At 45.3% G+C, this 20,222-nt stretch overlaps 1 protein-coding gene across 1 annotated transcript in view; it reads left to right on the forward strand.

Moving 5' to 3' along the window:
• The window catches only part of LOC139274963 (kelch-like protein 1), a 334,700-nt gene that overhangs the window by 296,981 nt on the left and 17,497 nt on the right, over positions 1-20,222 (forward strand). Inside the window, exon 8 of the mRNA XM_070891749.1 lies at positions 10,311-10,523. Coding sequence (XP_070747850.1) covers positions 10,311-10,523 — 213 coding nt within the window. The remainder of the gene's footprint in view (positions 1-10,310; positions 10,524-20,222) is intronic.

Consider the following 20,222-nt stretch of genomic DNA (forward strand, 5'->3'; position numbering starts at 1 on the left):
GAGTATTGTGTACAGTTCTGGTCTCCATATTTCAAAATGGACATAGAGGCACTGGTGAAGCACTTAAAAATAATGAAGGGGTTTAACAGGATAGGTTTAGAGAAGTTGTTTCCACTTGTGTGGGAGTTCAAAAGCTAGGGATCATAAATATAAGATAATCACTAATTAATCCAATAAAGAATCCAGGAGGAATGTCTTTACCCAGAGTGGTGGGAATATGGAACTCGCTCTCACATGTAGTAGTTGAGGTGAATAGCATAGAGACATTTAAGGGGAAGCTAGATCAGCACATGAGGGAGAAAGGAGTAGAAGGATATGCTGATAGTGTTAGATGAAGTTGAGTGGGAGGAGGCTTGTGTGGAGCATGAACACAGTCATAGAACAGTTGGGCCAAATGGCCTGTTTCTGTGCTGTAAATTCTATGTAATTCTATGTAGTTAGCAGAATGAGTTTACATAGAAAATGTGGATTTTGTAAAATCTTTAATGCATTCGTACTTTATGGCAGGCCCTGGCAGGTCTCTGCTATCTTACCTATTCTTCCTGTTCAGCCTCATATAGTTTGATCAAGATTGCGCAATAGGCCAGAATTGGAGGAGGCCAGAGATCTCTGAGGATTGCAGGGCTGGAGGAGATTACAGAGATTGAGAGGGGTGAGGTCATAAAGGGATTTGAAAACAAGGATGATCATTTTAAAATCGAGGTGTTGCTGGACCGGAAGCCAATCCTAGGACTGTCCCAGATTCCCCTGTGATGTTCCATAGTGACAATAGAGCAATTTACAAGTGTGAGTAGAAGGGAATGGTACCAAAATCTAGCAGTATCCTCCCGACAATGTAAGATAGGCCCAAACATACATCTATGGGGGCACAATTGGCCTAAGAATATAGGACAGGCAAAGCAAACAGGAGTCAAAGAATCATACAAGAATCACAGAAATTACAGAGAGTAGCTCATAATTTTTTTTTTAAAACTTCTCGATCATTATAATTTATTGGGATTCTACAATTCTGGTAACAAGTCAAATTCACCTTCAGGATGAACATTCTGAGATTGAGTAGAACATGAAAGTTTAGCAGCTGTCATTAGTATAGTTTTGAATGTTAATACATTCTGGAGATGAACAGATAATGTTCATTTTCACAAGTAGCTTGAAGGAAGTTTAACCAAATGATCACTTCAATGAATAAGCAGAGATCCTTTAGAAAGGTATTGAAGACAAGTTGGATGCATGAACTACAATGATGTGATCAAGAGGTACAGCTGTTATTTTATTTATGTAAAATTGGGCTGTGATCTTGAATTAATGTGTGTAGCAGTCAACAACTCTGATGATGTAATTTGAATTTCCAATCGCAAGATGTAATCAATGTTAAACAAGACACTATCTAGAATAACTAGTCTTTTCGGAATTACTGTTTTTAAAAAAAAAACATGGGAGCCAGTGTTCCCAGATCATGATTTGACTTTACTTTTTGACTGCAAATGTTTTATTTATTTTAGTCCCAGTTTCTAGGTGTATTTCCAATAAATGAAGGCACACAAAAAGAGTTTAATACCAGTTAGGCCTCGGTTTAATGTTTCAGCTAAAAGACGATGGAATCGATTTTCCCCGGATACCTTAGGTACTAAAGAGCCTCTGAGGTGGCCAAGCTGAGTTCTCAGCTGAAGTGCCGGTTTAGCCCACCTTTAGTGCAAGACTCCATCTTGGTAAAGGAGCTGGAGCTTCCATTCGGAACAGCCACCCTGAGGGTCGCTAATGGTCTGATTTAACAATTAAGTTGCCTGCCATCGCCCATTAAAGAGGCTGCATGCTATTTTGGGGGCTAGCTCTTCAATTAACAACCTCTCCTAACAGTGACCTGCTGAACAGGTAAACAAGTCATTGCTGAGGAATTCGAGCACGACTTAAAGCCATGCTCAGTTTTCACTGTTCACTTGCTGCTGGAGGTTTGAAGAGAACTTTTGAGACACATCGGTAGACTTTCTGGGGTACATTGTCAAGACTTGACCAACACTCTAGCAACATTTATTCTGGAAATTCTCTGAGGACTTCACCTAAAGAAAGCGAGTGCTTGCTGGTCTACTTTATTAGACACCTTATAGGAGTCACCAGGAGAAAGGGAGTCTTGGACACGGGCATCTTGCTAGGGGTCCCCCTTGGTCTGGAGGAGTAATGGGAGGAGGACATGAGACCAGGCAGAGCAGCACCAGCTGCTGCAGGAGAGAGTGAGAGGTGGGGCCTTCCCCATTCCCCCTTTCAAGTACAGGACATATTTCCTCCACCAGGATCTCCAGTGCTGCGTCCAAGGACCTGTGCACCCTTTCCCTCCTGCAACATTCTGTTGTCTGTCTGCCAGCGCATTCCACACCCTCACTGGAAGTGAGTGTGTGGAGACAACATATACCACTCCAAGAAAATTGATTTGCAGCACTTGAATGCTCAACCTGCAGGTATTTGTGTTAGTGCCTCCAGGCATGTTTAAAGCATGGTAATCATCAATTAGTCCCAAAATTGCGAGCTAAAACCAGACTTTCAATCATCATCATAGGCAGTCGTTCGGAATCGAGGAAGACTTGCTTCCACTCCTGAAGTGAGTTCTTTGGTGGCTGAACAGTCCAATACGAGAGCCCCAAAATCTGTCACAGTTGAGACAGATAGTCATTGAGGCAAGGGGTGGATGGGACTAGTTTGCCGCATGCTCTTTCCGCTGTCTGCGCTTGATTTCTGCATGCTCTCGGCATTGAGACTCGAGGTGTTCAGCACCCTCTCGGATGCACTTCCTCCACTTAGGGCGATCTTGGGCCAGGGACTCCCAGGTGTCAGTGGGGATGTTGCACTTTATCAGGGAGGCTTTGAGGGTGTCTTTGTATAGTTGCCGCTGCCTACCTTTGGCTCGTTTGCCATGAAGGAGCTCCGAGTAGAGCATTTGCTTTGGGAGTCTCGTGTCTGGCATGCGGACTATGTGGCCTGCCCAGCAAAGCTGATCGAGTGTGGTCAGTGATTCAATGCTGGGGATGTTAACCTGAGTGTGGATGCTGATGTTGGTGCGCCTGTCCTCTCAGGGGATTTGTAGGATCTTGCAGAGACATTGTTGGTGATATTTTTCCAGCAACTTGAGGTATCTACTGTACATGGACCATGTCTCTGAGCCATACAGGAGGGCAGGTATTACTACAGCCCTGTAGACCATGAGCTTGGTGGCAGTTCAGAAGGCCTGGTCTTCAAACATTCTTTTCCTCAGGTGACCGAAGGCTGCACTGGAGGCGGTGTTGGATCTCGTCATCGATGCCTGCTCTTGTTGATAGGAGGCTCCCGTGATATGGGAAATGGTCCACGTTGTCCAGGGTCCCAGGATCTTGATGACTGGGGGGCAGTGCTATGCAGTGAGGACAGATTGGTGGAGGACTTTTGTCTTATGGATGTTTAGCGTAAGGCCTATGCTTTCATACGCCTCAGTAAATACGTCGACTATGTCCTGGAGTGCAGCCTCTGTATGTGCGCAGACGCAGTCCGCGTACTGTAGCTCGACGACAGAGGTTGGGGTGGCCTTGGATCTGGCCTGGAGACAGCACAGATTGAACAGGTTCCCATTGCATCTGTAGTTTAGTTCCACTCCAGCGGGGAGCTTGTTGATTGTGAGGGATAGCAGGGAGATTCCTCTGTAGTTGCCGCAGTCAGACTTGTCCTCTTTTTTAAAGATGGTCACAAATACTGCATCTCTGCGATCCCCCGGCATGCTCTCCTCCCTCCAGATGAGAGAGATGAGGTTGTGTATTCATGCCAACAGTGTCTCTCCGCCATACTTCAATGCCTCAGCAGGGATTCCATCTGCTCCCGTAGCATTTTTGTTTTTGAGCTGTCTTACGGCTTTTTCTACCTTGTGCAGTGTTGGGGTCTCACTGAGGTGGTGGCGGGTAGCATGCTGTGGGATGGAGTCGAGAACACTCGAGTGAGTCTCGATTGAGGAGATCTTCAAAGTGCTCCTTCCAGCGGGCCCTAACTGCCTCAGTGTCCTTGATGAGTGTTTCCCTGTTCTTGGCCAGCAGTGGGGTGAAGTCTTGGATGTTTGGCCCGTAGGTGGTCTTGACTGCGATGAAGAATCCTCGCACATCATGGTTGTCAGCCAGCTGCTGTATCCTGTGCTTTCTTCATCCACCACCTGTTCTTTAGGTCCTGGGTTTTTTGTTGGACCTCAGCCCTGAGCCGTCTGTAATGATGTTTTGCTGCTCCAGCATTGGGTTGTTGTTTAAGGCTCAGAAATGCCCTGCACTTGCGATCTATTAGCTCTTGGATCTCCTGATCATTCTCATCAAACCAGTCCAGGTGTTTCCTGGTTGAGTAACCGAGCGTCTCTTTGCAGGCACTGGTTATGGAGGCCTGGAGGGCAGACCAAGCACTGTGGGCATTCTGTGTCTCGGGGTTGTCAAGGCACGCCAGGTTAGCTGTGAGGCGTTGGCTGGATCGGGCTCTCTTAGCTGGGTTCTTAAGTGCTCTGGCATTGACTTTTTTGTGGCACTGCTTCTGCTACCCCTGCCGCTTTGGGGCTATATTGATGTCGATGATGGATTGGATTAGGTGGTGATCCGTCCAGCAGTCATCAGCTCCTGTCATAACGCGGGTGATGCGCACATCCTTGCGATCCCTGGTTCGTACGATGACATAGTCAAGCGGGTGCCAGTGCATGGAGCGAGGGTGTTGCCACGATGCTTTGTATTTGTCTCTCTGGCAGAACAAGGTGTTGCCGATGACAAGTTCGTGCTCTAGACATTTTGTCAGGTGTAGGGTACCACTGGAGTTGGCTTTCCCAACCCCATCTCTGCCAATCACGCCTCCCCAGAGGTCTGTGTCTTTGCCGACCCTGACGTTGAAGTCACCGAGGAGGATCAGTTTGTCGCCCGTGGGGACGCAGGACAGGGATTTTTCGAGGTTGGCGTAAAAATCCTCTTTGGCCTCGTCGAGTGTCGGCGTGTACGTGCTGATGACTGTGGCGCACTCGTTCCGGGATAGGGTGAGTCGAAGAGTCATGGGGTGTTCATTAGTCCCGCAGAGGGAGTCTTTGAGATGGTCAACCAGCTCGTTTTTGATGGCGAAGTCGACTTTGTGCAGGCGGCATTCTTCCTCCGGGTTCCCTTTCCAGAAGAAGGTGTAACCTCCATCTTGTTCCTTGAGCTGGCCTTCCCCTGCCCGGCGGGTCTTGCTTAGGGCGGCGATGTCGATATCAAAGCGTCTAAGTTTCCGGGCAGCTATGGCGATGCGGCGTTCCGGCCTGTCGCTGTTGGGGTTGTCCATGAGGGTCTTGACATTCCAGGTCCCGAACTTCATGTTAACGGAGTGGAAGATGCCTGTATGTGAGTTCTTTTAAAGTGGGCTGGTCGGCTACCACACGGGCGAGGTCTTGATCCAGTGGCAAGAGGGTCCAAGACGACTGGAAAACCAGGCACTGCTACATGGTCCTCGATGCCTGCGGCGAGATGTTGGCCACAGGCCCGGCACTGGGTAGCGCCCTTGGTGGTAGGTGATCCGAGGCCTGGTTGGGGACAGGCATTGGAAGGGTCAGTGGGCCACCGGGGTTCAGGGTGGGAGGGCAGGGGGGGCGGTCACAGCTATGGTACTCACCATGTATTGGAAGTGGAGAAGAGGCCAGATCACCAGTGGGGAAGGAGAGCTCCAGTCGTCACAGTTGTGCCTTATTAGCGTGGCACCCATTTAGCTCCTGTTTTCACCCTTTCACTAAAATAACTGCTAGTATCTCCGACCGTGAAGTGCTCCCTTAGCGCTGCACTGGAATATCAGCCAAGATTCTATGTTCGAGTCCAAGGTGAGGATGGTGGAGAGTGGGAGTGGGCGGGGAGAAATCAGGCAACCTAACTCCATGCCCAAATTCCTGATATGCATTCTTATTGTGTGAAGCGCTACGTCAGGTGTGCTAAATCACAGCGGCCAAAATTCAGGCACACCAGAAAGCTGGCCCACCCACGATTTATTATCTTTCTTTCAAACTCTCTGGTGTGATGAGGTGGCCTTCCGAACGATTTTCTCCACTTTAAACTTTTTTTCGTGTTGGATCGGAAGTGTTCACAGTGGGGGCGGAAGTGCAGTGGTAAGTCCTGGCGAGAGGCGGAATTTTGGGGCGGGACCGAGTCTCCGCCGCTGTCACTCAGCGGCGGAGCAGAGATGACATTACCACGCGTGTGCTTCACCACGCTCTCCACTGCACTTAAAGAGGGGAGAGCGTACGGCATTCAGAAACATCGGTCCACAGGGCAACCACGGAGGACTTTGGCCGGGCCAGTGGCCTGGCACCCAAGAGGGGGTGCCAGACTGCCTGTTGGCGGCCCGGCCAAACCCGGAGCAAAAATTTAAAAATGACGGCCGCGGCTGAGCGCCTTCCCCTTGAAGTGCCACCACACTGCCGTGCTGCACACAGACAAAGCAAGATGCGCCAATAGAAAAAGCTTTCGGGTCACCGCTCAGCGGCTCGTGGATTTGAGGTGGATTATAATGGAGGTGCAGGATAGCGGCGGTGTGCGCTTTGATAACGCACTTGCCGCGGTCAGCAGCAGCTGGACGGAAGTGAGGACAGGCCGAAAAATCCACAAGCTGAATTTTGGTCGGGGCGGCCAGTGGATTGCAACGCAGCGGCCACTCAATTCCGCCGCATGGCTACCGCAAAACGGCGGTACGGGCCTTATACAGACCCTGAATTTCGGCCCCATAATCTTTATCTCTAAGAATGTGCTTCTGTTCAACTTTCTTTGGCACCTATTTCTCCTGGGTTTGACCAATATACTGGTCTGGTAACGCCTCTGCTTGAAAATTCTCATCCTTGTTTTCAAATCCCTCCATGACCTCACCCCTCCCTATTTCTGTAACCTCCTCCAGCCCCACAAGCCCCCAAAGATGTCTGGGCTCCTCTAATTCTGGCCTCTTGCGCGTCCCTGGTTTCTTTCACCTCACCATTGGTGGCTGCGCCTTCAGCTGGCGAGGCCCTAAGCTCTGGAATTCCCTCCCTAAACCCCTCTGCCTCTTTACCTCTCTCTCCTCCTTTAAAGCACTTCTTAATACCTACCTCTGTGACCACCTGTCCTAATATCGCCTTACTGGCTCAGTCAAATTTTGTCTGATAACACCCCTGTCAAGCACCTTAAGATGTTTGACTATGTTAAAGGTGCAAGTTGTTGTCATTGTTGTTGCCTCCCATATGAAGAAGCATGCTCAGATGGGGTGATATTATAGAGTTAAGCAAAGATAAGTTCTGAAGGTTTATTTCTTGGGATCTGCAATAAAATAACCTGGAATTTGTTTTTGGACTCTCAGTGGAGTAATTGGTTTACGAAACACTTGTGTAATCGAACAATGAGTGCTGGATCTTGCAGGAATTGGCTGTGAATCAGGCAGTATTGTGTAGTGGAAGCCTGACTGGTACTGCAATAGAATTGTTCAGTAAACATTTTTGTACAGACTATCACAGATAAAGCGACTAAAAAATAATTTGGTTGTTGGCATCGACGTTTCTCTTGCTATTTAAATTAAGCAACACCTTGATTTCAAAATTCTCACCCTTGTTTGCAAATCCCTCCAAGGCCTCGCCCCTCCCTATCTCTCTAATCTCCTCCAGTCTCACAAACCCGAGATGTCTGTGCTCCTCTAATTCTGCCCTCTTGAGCATTTCTGATTATAATCGCTCAACCATTGATGGCCATGCCTTCTGTTGTTTAGGCCTTAAGATCTGGAATTCCCGGCCTAAACCGCTCTATCTTTCTCCTCCTTCAAGACGCTCCTTAAAAATGACCTCTTTGACCAAGCTTTTGGTCACCTGCCCTAATTTCTCCCTATGCGGCTCGGTTTCAAATTTTTAATCTCATAATCCTCCTGTGAAGCGCCTTGGGATGTTTCACTGTGATAAGGCGCTATATAAATGCAAGTTGATATTTGATGAACGCTTCCAAGAAAAGGGATGTGAATCTAATATTCTGTTTGTAGCTGAAAGTGAAAACTGGTTAGTACAACAGGTAAATGATAAAACAATAAATTGTGCTCAAAATACTAAAGGTAATGATTGATCAAAAACAGGTTTTGGTGATATAACAATCTTTTTGAAATGGTTGCTGAGTGTACCACATTCATAAACCAATGGGAAATGTGGCCTTATAAGCTAATAGGAAACTGATGATTTATCATATGAAATAGACTTACATTTTCAGTCATTCCCAGTTCAATTCATCTTCAACAGATATCTGATTGGTCTATACAAATATAAATTTTGGTAGCGACCTGCACATTTGAAATGCTCATTAATATGCAATAAAGATCAATGTGTCACATTAACTTCAACTAAGTTTATAAATGTTATCTTTGCTCCAAAGCAGGATGGGATTTTGAACAAACAGATGCCATTAAATCAATAATATTCATCATTGAATACTATTAAGGCTAGTGATGTAATTATGACTCACCAGTATGTCTAATGCTGGCTCTTTAATGCAGGGCATATATATATAATTGAGGATTGCTATCATCATCATAGGCAGTCCCTCGAATCGAGGATGACTTGCTTCCACGTCAAAAAGTTCACAGGTATTTCAATGAAGGAACTAAAATTCCAGGTCCTGAACTAAATCTTGAAGGGTGGAAGATGCCTGTGCATTGATTTTTTTAAGGTGTTGGGACTGTTGCACACCAGTCACCACATCGGCTTGACAGAGCTCGGTCTTGGTCCAGTGGCCAAGATGACTGGAGACCAGCTCTGCTGCACGGATCTAATGTGCACACATATCACAGTGTGGGCTGGCCCGTGCTGCCCCTGGGCCCTCACCTCTGCTGCGTCACGAACTCGCGCCTCTCCTGGGCCCTGATCACATCCCTCTACAATTTCTCGCTGCTCCTGCTGTACCTGCCCACGCTCCAATCACCGACCTGGATCTTGGTGACGTCCCTCTTCATTGCTTTTGCTCTCCTGCTCCAGCATGTGTTGCTCCCTGGAGTGGTACACCGCCTCGCTGCTCCTTCTGCTCCCCGGCCTGCTCCGATGGTGCTCGCAGGCCGGGGCCATTCAACCTGCTGGGCCAGGCCGCCACGCTACACTGTATACAGGGACACTTGCTACAGAGTCTGATTCCTCACTGGGATACACACCCAGGAATACTGAGTAGAATTGTCAGTGTCCCACTGCAGCCTCGACTGAGCCCCACCCTGGGCTATGCAATGCCTCAATTAAAAAATTCTCATCCTTGTTTTCAAAACCCTCCGTGAATTGAATTTCTTCACTCCACAATTGGCAGCTGTCCCTTCAGATGCCTAGGGTCTGGAATTCCCTCCCTTAACTTCTCTGCCTTTCTACCGTTCCCTTAAGATGCTCCTTCAAACCTACCTCTTTAACCAAGCTTTTGTTCACCTGACTTAATATCTGCTTATGTGGCTTGATATTAATTTTCTATTTGATAAAGCTTCCATGAAGCAACTTGGGCTGTTTTAGAATGTGAATAAATGCAAGTTGTTGTTACTGATGCAGTAAATTGCGGAGAGATGCTTTCTCAAATTTGAGTGGTTGGGCTGGATTTTCCACCGCTGTCCAAAATCTGACAGAGTAACAGTAGAAAATGGGAAAAATTCATTGCTAAGTTCTACAGCCACATCCCCACCACAACAAGATCCTTGGGTTTATAAATAGAGGCCCAAAGCATGAAAGCAAGGAAGTTATGCTAAATCTTTATAAAATACTGGTTAGGCCTCAGCTAGGGTATTGTGCCCCTTTCGGAAGGATGTCAAGGCCTTGGAGAGGGTGCAGAGGAGATGTACTAGAGATGATGGACTTTAGTTATGTGGAGAGACTGGAGAATCTGGGATTGTTCTCTTTAGAGCAGAGAAGGCTATGGGGAGATTTAATCGAGGTGTTTAAAATTATGAAGCGTTTTGGTAGAGTAAATGAGAAACTGTTTCCACTGGCAGGTGGGTTGGTAACCAGAGGACACAGATTTAAGATCATTGTAAAAAGTCCAGTAGGGAAATGAGTGTTTTTAACGCAGCAAGTTGTTACGATCTGGAACGCACTGCCTGAAAGGATGGTGGAAGCATATTCAATAGTGATTTTCCAAAGAGAAATGGACATATACTTGAAAAGGAGAAACTTGCAGACCTATGGGGAAAGAGCAGGGGACTGGAATTAATTGGATAGCTCTTTCAAAGAGCTGGCCAAATTGCCTCCTCCTGTGCTGTATGATTCTAATTTGAATACTGTTTGCCACATACGAACTGTCAGCCAATTTTCATAATGAAGATTTAATGAGCATCTCTTACTTTGTCAACAGGTTGTATGCTGTTGGAGGGCGAGACGGCAGTGCTTGCCTCAAGTCAATAGAGTGCTATGACCCCCACACCAATAAATGGAGCATGTGCACACCAATGTCGAAAAGAAGAGGAGGTGTGGGTGTGGCAACATGTGATGGTTTCCTTTATGCAGTTGGAGGACATGATGCTCCTGCTTCAAACCATTGTTCCCGACTTTCAGACTGTGTAGAGAGGTGAAAGATGCAAATGTACTTTCTTGTGGCGGTATATGTTTAATATATTGTGTGAAGAATGGAAGCCCAATGAAATTCCAACACTTGAGAAATAGTTTCTTGTGCTATAATGTTAACAAACATTGTCACAATTGGTACGTCTTTACACTAGATAATTGGACCTCATGTCCCCTGTGGTCGGGTGTGTGCCTGTCTCTGGCCCAATATCTAATTGAATGATAGCATGACCCAGAGATCATTACAGTCTACCATCTGTTGTGTGGAAGTTATTGATATTAAGGATAGAGTGACTGAGCACTTAGAGAAATTTGAGCTGATTAGAGAGAGCCAACATGGATTTGTAAAGGGTAGGTCATGTGTAACAAACCAAATTGAATTTTTTGAACAAGTAACTAAAGTAGCAGATAGAGGAATGTCTATGGATGTACTTTATATGGAACACCAGAAGGCATTTAATGAAACTTAGCTAAAATTAAAGCTCGTGGAATTGAAGACAAATTATTGACCTGGTTAGGAGATTGGTTAAGTGGAAAAAGACAGCCTATAATGGGTATGTACTCAAATTGGAAGGAAGTGACTAGTGGTGTCCCACAAGGATCTATGCTGGCCCTCAACTACTCACTGTATTTAATAATGTCTTAGATAACACAATGGATAGCCATATATCCAAGTTGGCTGATGGCATGAAGATTGGTGGCATGGTAAGTTGTGTAGCTGGAAGGAAAAGTTACAAAGAGACATTGATAGATTAAGTGAGTAGGTGAACCTGTGGCAGATGGATTCAATACAGATAAGTATGAGGTCATCCATTTTGGACCAAAAAAGAGGATGGATCGAGTATTTTTTAAATGGTGAAAAGCTCGAAACAGTGGAGATCCAAACTGATTTAGGGTTCAATGTACACAAATCACTAAAATATAGTAGTCAGGTACATTAAACAATCAAAAAAGCTAATTAAATGTTAAACTTTATAATTTGAGGGTTAGAATATTAAAGGGAGGAGTCTTGCTACTGCTAAAGTCCTGGTTAGACCACATCTGGAGTATTGTGTACAGTTCTGGGCACACACCTTAGAAAGGATATATTGGCCTTGGAAGAAATGCAGCTTAGATTGACCAGAACGTTACCAGGGCACCAAGAACATAAGAACATAAGAATTTGGAGAAGGAGTAGGCCATTAGGCACCTCGAGCCTGCTCCACTCCACTTCCCTGCCCGCTCCCCATAACCCTTAATTCCCTTATCGATCAGAAATCTGTCTATCTCCACCTTAAATATATTCAATGACCCAGCCTCCAGAGCTCTTTGGGGCTGAGAATTCCACAGATTTACGAACCTCAGAAGAAATTCCTCCTCATTTCAGTTCTAAATGGGCAACCCCTTATTCTTAAACTAGTCCCCCAGTTCTGGATTCCCCCACGAGTGGAAACATCCTCTCTGCATCTACCTTGTCGAGCCCCCTCAGTATCTTATATGTTTCAATAAGATCGCCTCTCATTCTTCTAAACTCCAATGAATATAGGTCCAACCTGCTCAACCTGTCTTTATAAGTCAAACCCTTCATCTCAGGTATCAACCTAATGAACCTTCTTTGAAATGCCTCCAATGCAAGTTTATCCCTCCTTAAATAAGGCTACCAAAACTGTACGCAGTACTCTAGGTGTGACCTCACCAATACACTGTATAGTTGTAGCAGGACTTCCCTGATTTTGTTCTCCATCCCCCTTGCAATAAAGGCCAACATTCCATTTGCCTTCCTGATTATTTGCTGTACCTGCATACTAACGTTTTGTGTTTCATGCACAAAGACTCCCAGGTATTGCAGAATTTTGTAATTTATCTCCATTTAAATAATATTTTTTAATTTTTCCTGCCTAAGTGGATAACCTCACGCTTTCCTACATTATACTCCATCTGCCAAATGTTTGCCCACTCACTTAGCCTGTCTATATACCTTTGCAGATTTTTGTATCCTCCTCACAACTTGCTTTCCCACCCATCTTTGTAACATCAGCAAACTTGGTTACATTACACTTGGTCCCTTCATCCAAGTCATTAATATAGATTGTAAATAGTTGAGGCCCTAGTACCAATCCCTCTGGTACCCCACTAGTTACTGTTTGCCAACCGGGAAATGACCCATTTTTCCCCACTCTCTGTTTTCTGTTAGTTTTTCAATCTATTATCCAAGCTAATATATTACTGCCAATCCCTTGAGCTCTTATCTTGTGCAATAACCTTTTATGTCATCATCATCATAGGCAATCCCTCAGAATCGAGGAAGTCTTGCTTCCACTCCTGAAGTGAGTTCTTTGGTGGCTGAACAGTCCAATATGAGAGCCACAGACTTTGTCACAGCTGGGACAGATAGTCATTGAGGGAAGGGATGGGTGGGATGGTTTGCCGCACGGTCTTTCCGCAGCCTGCGCTTGATTTCTGCATGCTCTCGGCGTTGAGACTCGAGGTGCTCAGCACCCTCCCTGATGCGCTTCCTCCACTTAGGGCAATCTTCGGCCAGGGACTCAGTGGTGATGTTGCACTTTATCAGGGAGGCTTTGAGAGTGTCATTGTAACATTTCCGCTGCCCACCTTTGGCTCGTTTACTGTGAAGGTGCTCCGAGTAGAGCACCTGCTTTGGGAGTCTCGTGTCTGGCATGCGGACTATGTGGCCTGCCCAGCAGAGCTGACCGAGTGTGGTCAATGCTTCAATGCTGGGGATGTTAGCCTGGACGAGGACGCTGATGTTGGTGCGTCTGTCCTCCCAGGGGATTTGTAGGATCCTGCAGAGACATCGTTGGTGATATTTTTCCAGTGACTTGAGGTGTCCACTGTATATGGTCCATGTCTCTGAGCCATACAGAAGGGTGGGTATTACTACATCCCTGTAGACCATGAGCTTGGTGACAGTTTTGAGGGCCTGGTCTTCAAATACTCTTTTCCTCAGGCGGCCGGAGGCTGCACTGGTGCACTGGAGGTGGTGTTGGATCTCGTCATCGATGCCTGCTCTTGTTGACGGGAGGCTCCCGAGATGTGGGAAGTGGTCCACGATGTTCAGGACCGCACCGTGGATCTTGATGACTGGGTGGCAGTGCTGTGCAGCGAGGATAGGCGGGTGGAGGACCTTTGTCTTTCAGATGTTTAGCCTAAGGCCCATGCTTTCGTACGCCTCAGTAAATATGTCAACCATGTACTGGAATTTCAGCCTCTGTATGTGCGCAGACGCAGGCGTCGTCCATGTACTGTAGCTCAACGGCAGAGGTTGGGGTGATCTTGGACCCGGAGATGGCGAAGGTTGAACAGGTTCCCATTGGTTCTGTAGTTTAGTTCCACTCCAGCGGGGAGCTTGTTGACTGTGAGGTGGAGCATGGTGGCGAGAAAGATTGAGAAGAGGGTTGGGGCGATGACGCAGCCCTGTTTGACCTTGGTACCGTCTCATCCTCAAAGAACTCCAGCAAATTTGTCAAACATGATTTCCCTTTCATAAAACCATGCTGACTCTGCTTAACTGTACTATGCTTTTCCAAATGTCCCGCTACTGCTTCCTTAATAATGGACTCTAGCATTTTACCAATCACACATGTTAGGCTAACTGGTCTATAGTTTCCTGCTGCCGGTGCCCCTGACGACTGCGTGTGCGGGAAGTGTATCCGCCTCCAGCTTTTGACGGACCGCGTTGCGGAATTGGAGCTGAGGGTGGATTCACTCTGGAGCATCCACGATGCTGAGAATGATGTGAGTAGCACGTGTAGCGAGTTGGTCTGACCACAGGTGAAGGGTCCACAGCCAGTTAGGGAATGGAAGACCAACAGGAAGAGCAGTGCAAGGAAGGTAGTGCAGGGGTCCCCTGTGGTCATCCCCCTGCAAAACAGATACACCGTTTTGAGTACTGTTGAGGGGGATGACTCATCAGGGGAGGGCAGCAGCAGCCAAGTTTATGGCACCGTGGCTGGCTCTGCTGCACAGGAGGGCAGGAAAAAGAGTGGGAGAGCGATAGTGATAGGGGATTCGATTGTAAGGGGAATAGATAGGTGTTTCTGCGGCTGCAACCGAGACTCCAGGATGGTATGTTGCCTCCCTGGTGCAATGGTCAAGGATGTCTCGGAGCGGGTGCAGGACATTCTGAAAAGGGAGGGTGAACAGCCAGTTGTCGTGGTGCACATTGGTATCAACAATATAGGTAAAAAAAGGGATGAGGTCCTACGAGACGAATTTAAGGAGCAAGGAGCTAAATTAAAACGTAGGACCTCAAAAGTAGTAATCTCGGGATTGCTACCAGTGCCACGTGCTAGTCAGAGTAGGAATCGCAGGATAGCTCAGATGAATACGTGGCTTGAGCAGTGGTGCAGTAGGGAGGGATTCAAATTCCTGGGGCATTGGAACCGGTTCTGGGGGAGGTGGGACCAGTACAAACCAGACGGTCTGCACCTGGGCAGGACTGGAACCAATGTCCTAGGGGGAGTGTTTGCTAGTGCTGTTGGGGAGGAGTTAAACTAATATGGCAGGGGGATGGGAGCCAATGCAGGGAGACAGAGGGAAACAAAAAGGAGACAAAAGCAAAAGACAAAGGAGATGAGTAAAAGTGGAGGGCAGAGAAACCCAAGGCAAAAAACAAAAAGGGCCACTGAATATAAAGGGGCTGCAGGAGGGGTCAAAACTAAAAATCATGGTTTAAAAACTAGGATTAAAACACTCTAGCTAAATGCACGCAGCATTCAAAATAAAGTAAATGAGTTGACGGCACAAATCATTACAAATGGGTATGTTTTGGTGGCCATTACTGAAACATGGTTGCAGGGTGGCCAAGACTTGGAATTAAACATACAGGGGTATCTGACGATTCGGAAAGATAGACAAGAAGGGAAAGGAGGTGGGGTAGCTCTGTTAATAAAGGATGATATCAGGGCAGTTATGTGAGACGATATTGGCTCGATTGAACAAAATGTTGAATCATTGTGGGTGGAGATTAGAGATAGTAAAGGGAAAAAGTCACTGGTGGGCGTAGTTTATAAGCCCCCAAATAATAACTTCATGGTGGGGCGGGCAATAATCAAGGGAATAATGGAGGCATGTGAAAAAGGAACGGCAGTAGTCATGGGAGATTTTAACCTACATATCGATTGGTCAAATCAAATCGCACGGGGTAGCCTGGAGGAGGAATTCATAGAATGCATATGGGATTGTTTCTTAGAACAGTATGTTACAGAACCTACAAGGGAGCAAGCTATCTTAGATCTGGTCCTGTGTAATGAGACAGGAAAAATAAACGATCTCGTAGTAAAAGATCCTCTCGGAATGAGTGATCACAGTATGGTTGAATTTGTAATAAAGATTGAGGGTGAGGAAGTTGTGTCAGAAATGAGCGTACTATGCTTAAACAAAGGGAACTACAGTGGGATGAGGGCAGAGTTGGCTAAAGTAGACTGGAAACACAGACTAAACGGTGACACAATTGAGGAACACTGGAGGACTTTTAAGGAGCTCTTTCATAGTGCTCAACAAAAATATATTCCAGTGAAAAAGAAGGGCGGTAAGAGAAGGGATAACCAAGGAACTAAAGGAGAGTATCAAATCAAAGACCAATGCGTATAAGGTGGCCAAGGTTAGTGGGAAACTAGAAGATTGGGAAAATTTTAAACAACAGCAAAGAAAGACTAAAAAAGCAATAAAGTAAAGATAGATTACGAAGGTAAACTTGCGCAAAACAGAAAAACAGATAGTAAAAGCTTTTACAGATATATAAAACGGAAAAGAGTGACTAAAGTAAATGTTGGTCGCTTAGAAGATGAGAAGAGGGATTTAATAATGGGAAATGTGGAAATGGCTGAGACCTTAAACAATTATTTTGCTTCGGTCTTCACAGTGGAAGACACAAAAACCATGCCAAAAATTGCTGATCACAGGAATGTGGGAAGGGAGGACCTTGAGACAATCGCTATCACTTGGGGGGGAAGTGCTGGACAGGCTAATGGGACTCAAGGTAGACAAGTCCCCTGGTCCTGATGAAATGCATCCCAGGTTATTAAAAGAGATGGCGGAAGTTATAGCAGATGCATTCGTTATAATCTACCAAAATTCTTTGGACTCTGGGGAGGTACCAACGGATTGGAAAGCAGCTAATGTGATGCCTCTGTTTAAAAAATGGGGCAGACAAAAGGCAGATAACTATAGGCTGGCTAGTTTAACACCTGTAGTGGGGAAAATGCTTGAAACTATCATTAAGGAAGAAATAGCGGGACATCTAGATAGGAATAGTGCAATCAAGCAGACGCAGCATGGATTCATGAAGGGGAAATCATGTTTAACTAATTTACTAAAATTCTTTCAGGATATAACGAGCATGGTGGATAGAGGTGTACCGATGGATGTGGTGTATTTAGATTTCCAAAAGGCATTCGATAAGGTCCCACACAAAAGGTTACTGCAGAAGATAGAGGTACGCGGAGTCAGAGGAAATGTATTAGCATGGATAGAGAATTGGCTGGCGAACAGAAAGCAGAGAGTCGGGATAAATGGGTCCTTTTCGGGTTGGAAATCGGTGGTTAGTGGTGTGCCACAGGGATCGGTACTGGGAACACAACTGTTTACAATATACATAGATGACCTGGAAGAGGGGACAGAGTGTAGTGTAACAAAATTTGCAGATGACACAAAGATTAGTGGGAAAGCGGGTTGTGTAGAGGACACAGAGAGGCTGCAAAGAGATTTAGATAGGTTAAGCGAATAGGCTAAGGTTTGGCAGATGGAATACAATGTTGGAAAGTGTGAGGTCATCCACCTTGGGGTTAAAAAAAACAGTAAAAGGGAATATTATTTGAATGGGGAGAAATTACAACATGCTGAGATGCAGAGGGACCTGGGGTCCTTGTGCATGAATCCCAAAAAGTTAGTTTGCAGGTGAAGCACGTAATCAGGAAGGCGAATGGAATGTTGGCCTTCATTGCGAGAGGGCTGGAGTACAAAAGCAGGGAGGTCCTGCTGCAACTGCACAGGATATTGGTGAGGCCGCACCTGGAGTACTGCATGCAGTATTGGTCACCTTACTTAAGGAAGGATATACTGGCTTTGGAGGGGGTACAGAGACGATTCACTAGGCTGGTTCCGGAGATGAGGGGATTACCTTATAATGATAGATTGAGTAGATTGGGCCTTTACTCGTTGGAGTTCAGAAGGATGAGGGGTGATCTTTTCGAAACATTGAAAATAATGAAAGGGATAGACAAGATAGAGGCAGAGTGGTTGTTTCCACTGGTTGGGGAGACTAGAACTAGGGGGCACAGCCTCAAAATACTGGGTAGCCAATTTAAAACTGAGTTGAGAAGGAATTTCTTCTCCCAGAGGTTGTGAATCTGTGGAATTCTCTGCCCAAGGAAACAGTTGAGGCTAACACATTGAATGTATTCAAGTCACAGATAGATAGATTTTTAACCAATAAGGGAATTAAGGGTTACGGGGAGCGGGCGGGTAAGTGGAGCTGAGTCCATGGCCAGATCAGCCATGATCTTGTTGAATGGCAGAGCAGGCTCGAGGGGCTAGATGGCCTACTCCTGTTCCTAATTCTTATGTTCTTATGTTCTGTCTGCCTCCTCTTTTAAATAGGGGCGTTACATTTGCTGTTTTCCTATCCGCTGGGACCTCTCCAGAATCTAGGGAATTTTGGTAGATTAAATCCAATGCATCCGCTATCTCTCTAGCCATTTCTTTTAAGACCCTGGGATGCAGGCCATCAGGTCCAGGGGACTTGTCCACCTTTCGTCTCATTATTTTACTTTTTCTTTATTGTTAGTGATTGTTTTCAGTTCCTCCCTCCCTATAGCCCCTTGATTTTCTATTATTGGGATATTTTAGTGTCTTCTACCGTGAAGACCGATACAAAATATTTGTTTAAAGTCTCCGCCATTTTCCTGTTCCCCATTATTACTTCCCCAGTCTCGTCCTCTAAGGGACCAAATTTACTTTAGCTACTCTCTTCCTTTTTATATACCTGTAGAAGCTTTTATTATCTGTTTTTATATTTCTTACTAGTTGACTCTCATACTCTATCTTCCCTCTCTTTATAATTTTTTTAGTCGCCCTTTATTGATTTTTCAAAATTTCCCAATCGTCTGGCCTCCCATTAATGTTGGCAACTTTGTGTGCCGTTTAAAACATTTTTAATACCTCCTTCGTTAACCACAGATGGTTCTCCCTTCTCTTACAGTCTTTCCTTCTCACTGGAATATATTTCTGTTGAGAGTTATGAAATATCTCCTTAAATGTCTTCCACTTATTATCAACCGTCTTACACTTTAATCTATTTTCTCAGTCCATTTTAGCCAATTCTGCCTTCATACCTTTGTAATCACCTTTATTTAATATCAGGACACTGGTTTGAGATCCTACTTTCTCACCCAAATGTATTTGAAATTCAACCATGATATGGTCACTCTTTCCAAGAGGATCCTTTACTATGAGATCATTTATTAATCCTGTCTCATTACACCGTACCAGATCCAAGGTAGCCTACTCCCTGGTTGGTTCCGCAATGTACTGTTCAAGGAAACCATCTCAGATTTAATCTATGAACTCTTCTTCAAGCCATCTTGGCCAATTTGATTGGTCCAATCAATATGAAGATTAAAATCGCCCATGATTATTGCCATTCCTTTCTTACAAGCCTCCATTATTTCTTGATTTATACATCGTCCAACATTGTAGCCACTGTTCGGGGACCTATAGACTCTGCCCACCAGTGACTACTTCCCTTTATTATTTCTTATCTCCTGCCAAACTGATTCTACATCTTGATCTTCTGAGCCAATATCATTCCTCACTAATGTACTGATCTCATTCTTTATTAACAAAGCTACCCCACCTCCTATTCCTTTCTGTCTATCCTTCTGAATTGTCAAATACCCAGAATATTCAGTTCCCAGTCTTGGTCACGTTACAACCACGTCTCTGTAATGGCTATCAAATCATACACATTTATTATCATTTATATCTATTTGTGCCGGCAACTCATCTATCTTGTTCCGAATGCTGCATGCATTCAGATAAAGAGCTTTTAATTGTTTCATTTTACCTTTAATTATGAAGGGAGTCTTGCATTCCCTGGAATATAGATTGTTAAGGGGTGATTTGATTGAGGTTTTTAGGATTTTGAAAAGAATTGATGGTGGGGGCGACAAGAGCAAGGGGACCTAACCATAAACTCAGAGCCAGGCCATTTGGGAGATAAGTTAGGAAACACTTCTTCATGCAAAGGGTGATAGAAGTGTGAACTCTCTCCCACAAAAGCAATGCTCAATTAAATATTTAAAGTCTGAGATGGCTAGATTTTTGCTAGCCAAGTTTATTAAGGGATATGAAGCCAAGGTAGGTGAATAGAGTTAGGATACAGATCAGCTATGATCTTATTGAATGGCAGAACAGGATGGAGGGGCTGAATGGCCTACTCCTGTTCCTATGTTCCTTGGTTGATGAAAACAATAGAGATGCAACTTATTTTCTTTTTGAACATGGGCTCTAAGACAGAAGATGACCTTCCCTAGCTCAACCTTTCAAAGATAGGGTAGAAACTATGGGCCCAAATTTCCCCAAGAGTTGCTCTGATTTTTCTGGAGTATCTTTTTAGTTGCAAATCTGGCCATTTAATTTGCACCAGTGTAAGTGAGTTAGTTAGGTTTTTTTTTTAGGTTTTTTTTCAAAAGGGGGTGTTACC

The sequence above is a fragment of the Pristiophorus japonicus genome, chromosome 10, assembly GCF_044704955.1.
Source record: "Pristiophorus japonicus isolate sPriJap1 chromosome 10, sPriJap1.hap1, whole genome shotgun sequence".
NCBI classification, from domain to species: Eukaryota; Metazoa; Chordata; class Chondrichthyes; family Pristiophoridae; genus Pristiophorus; species Pristiophorus japonicus.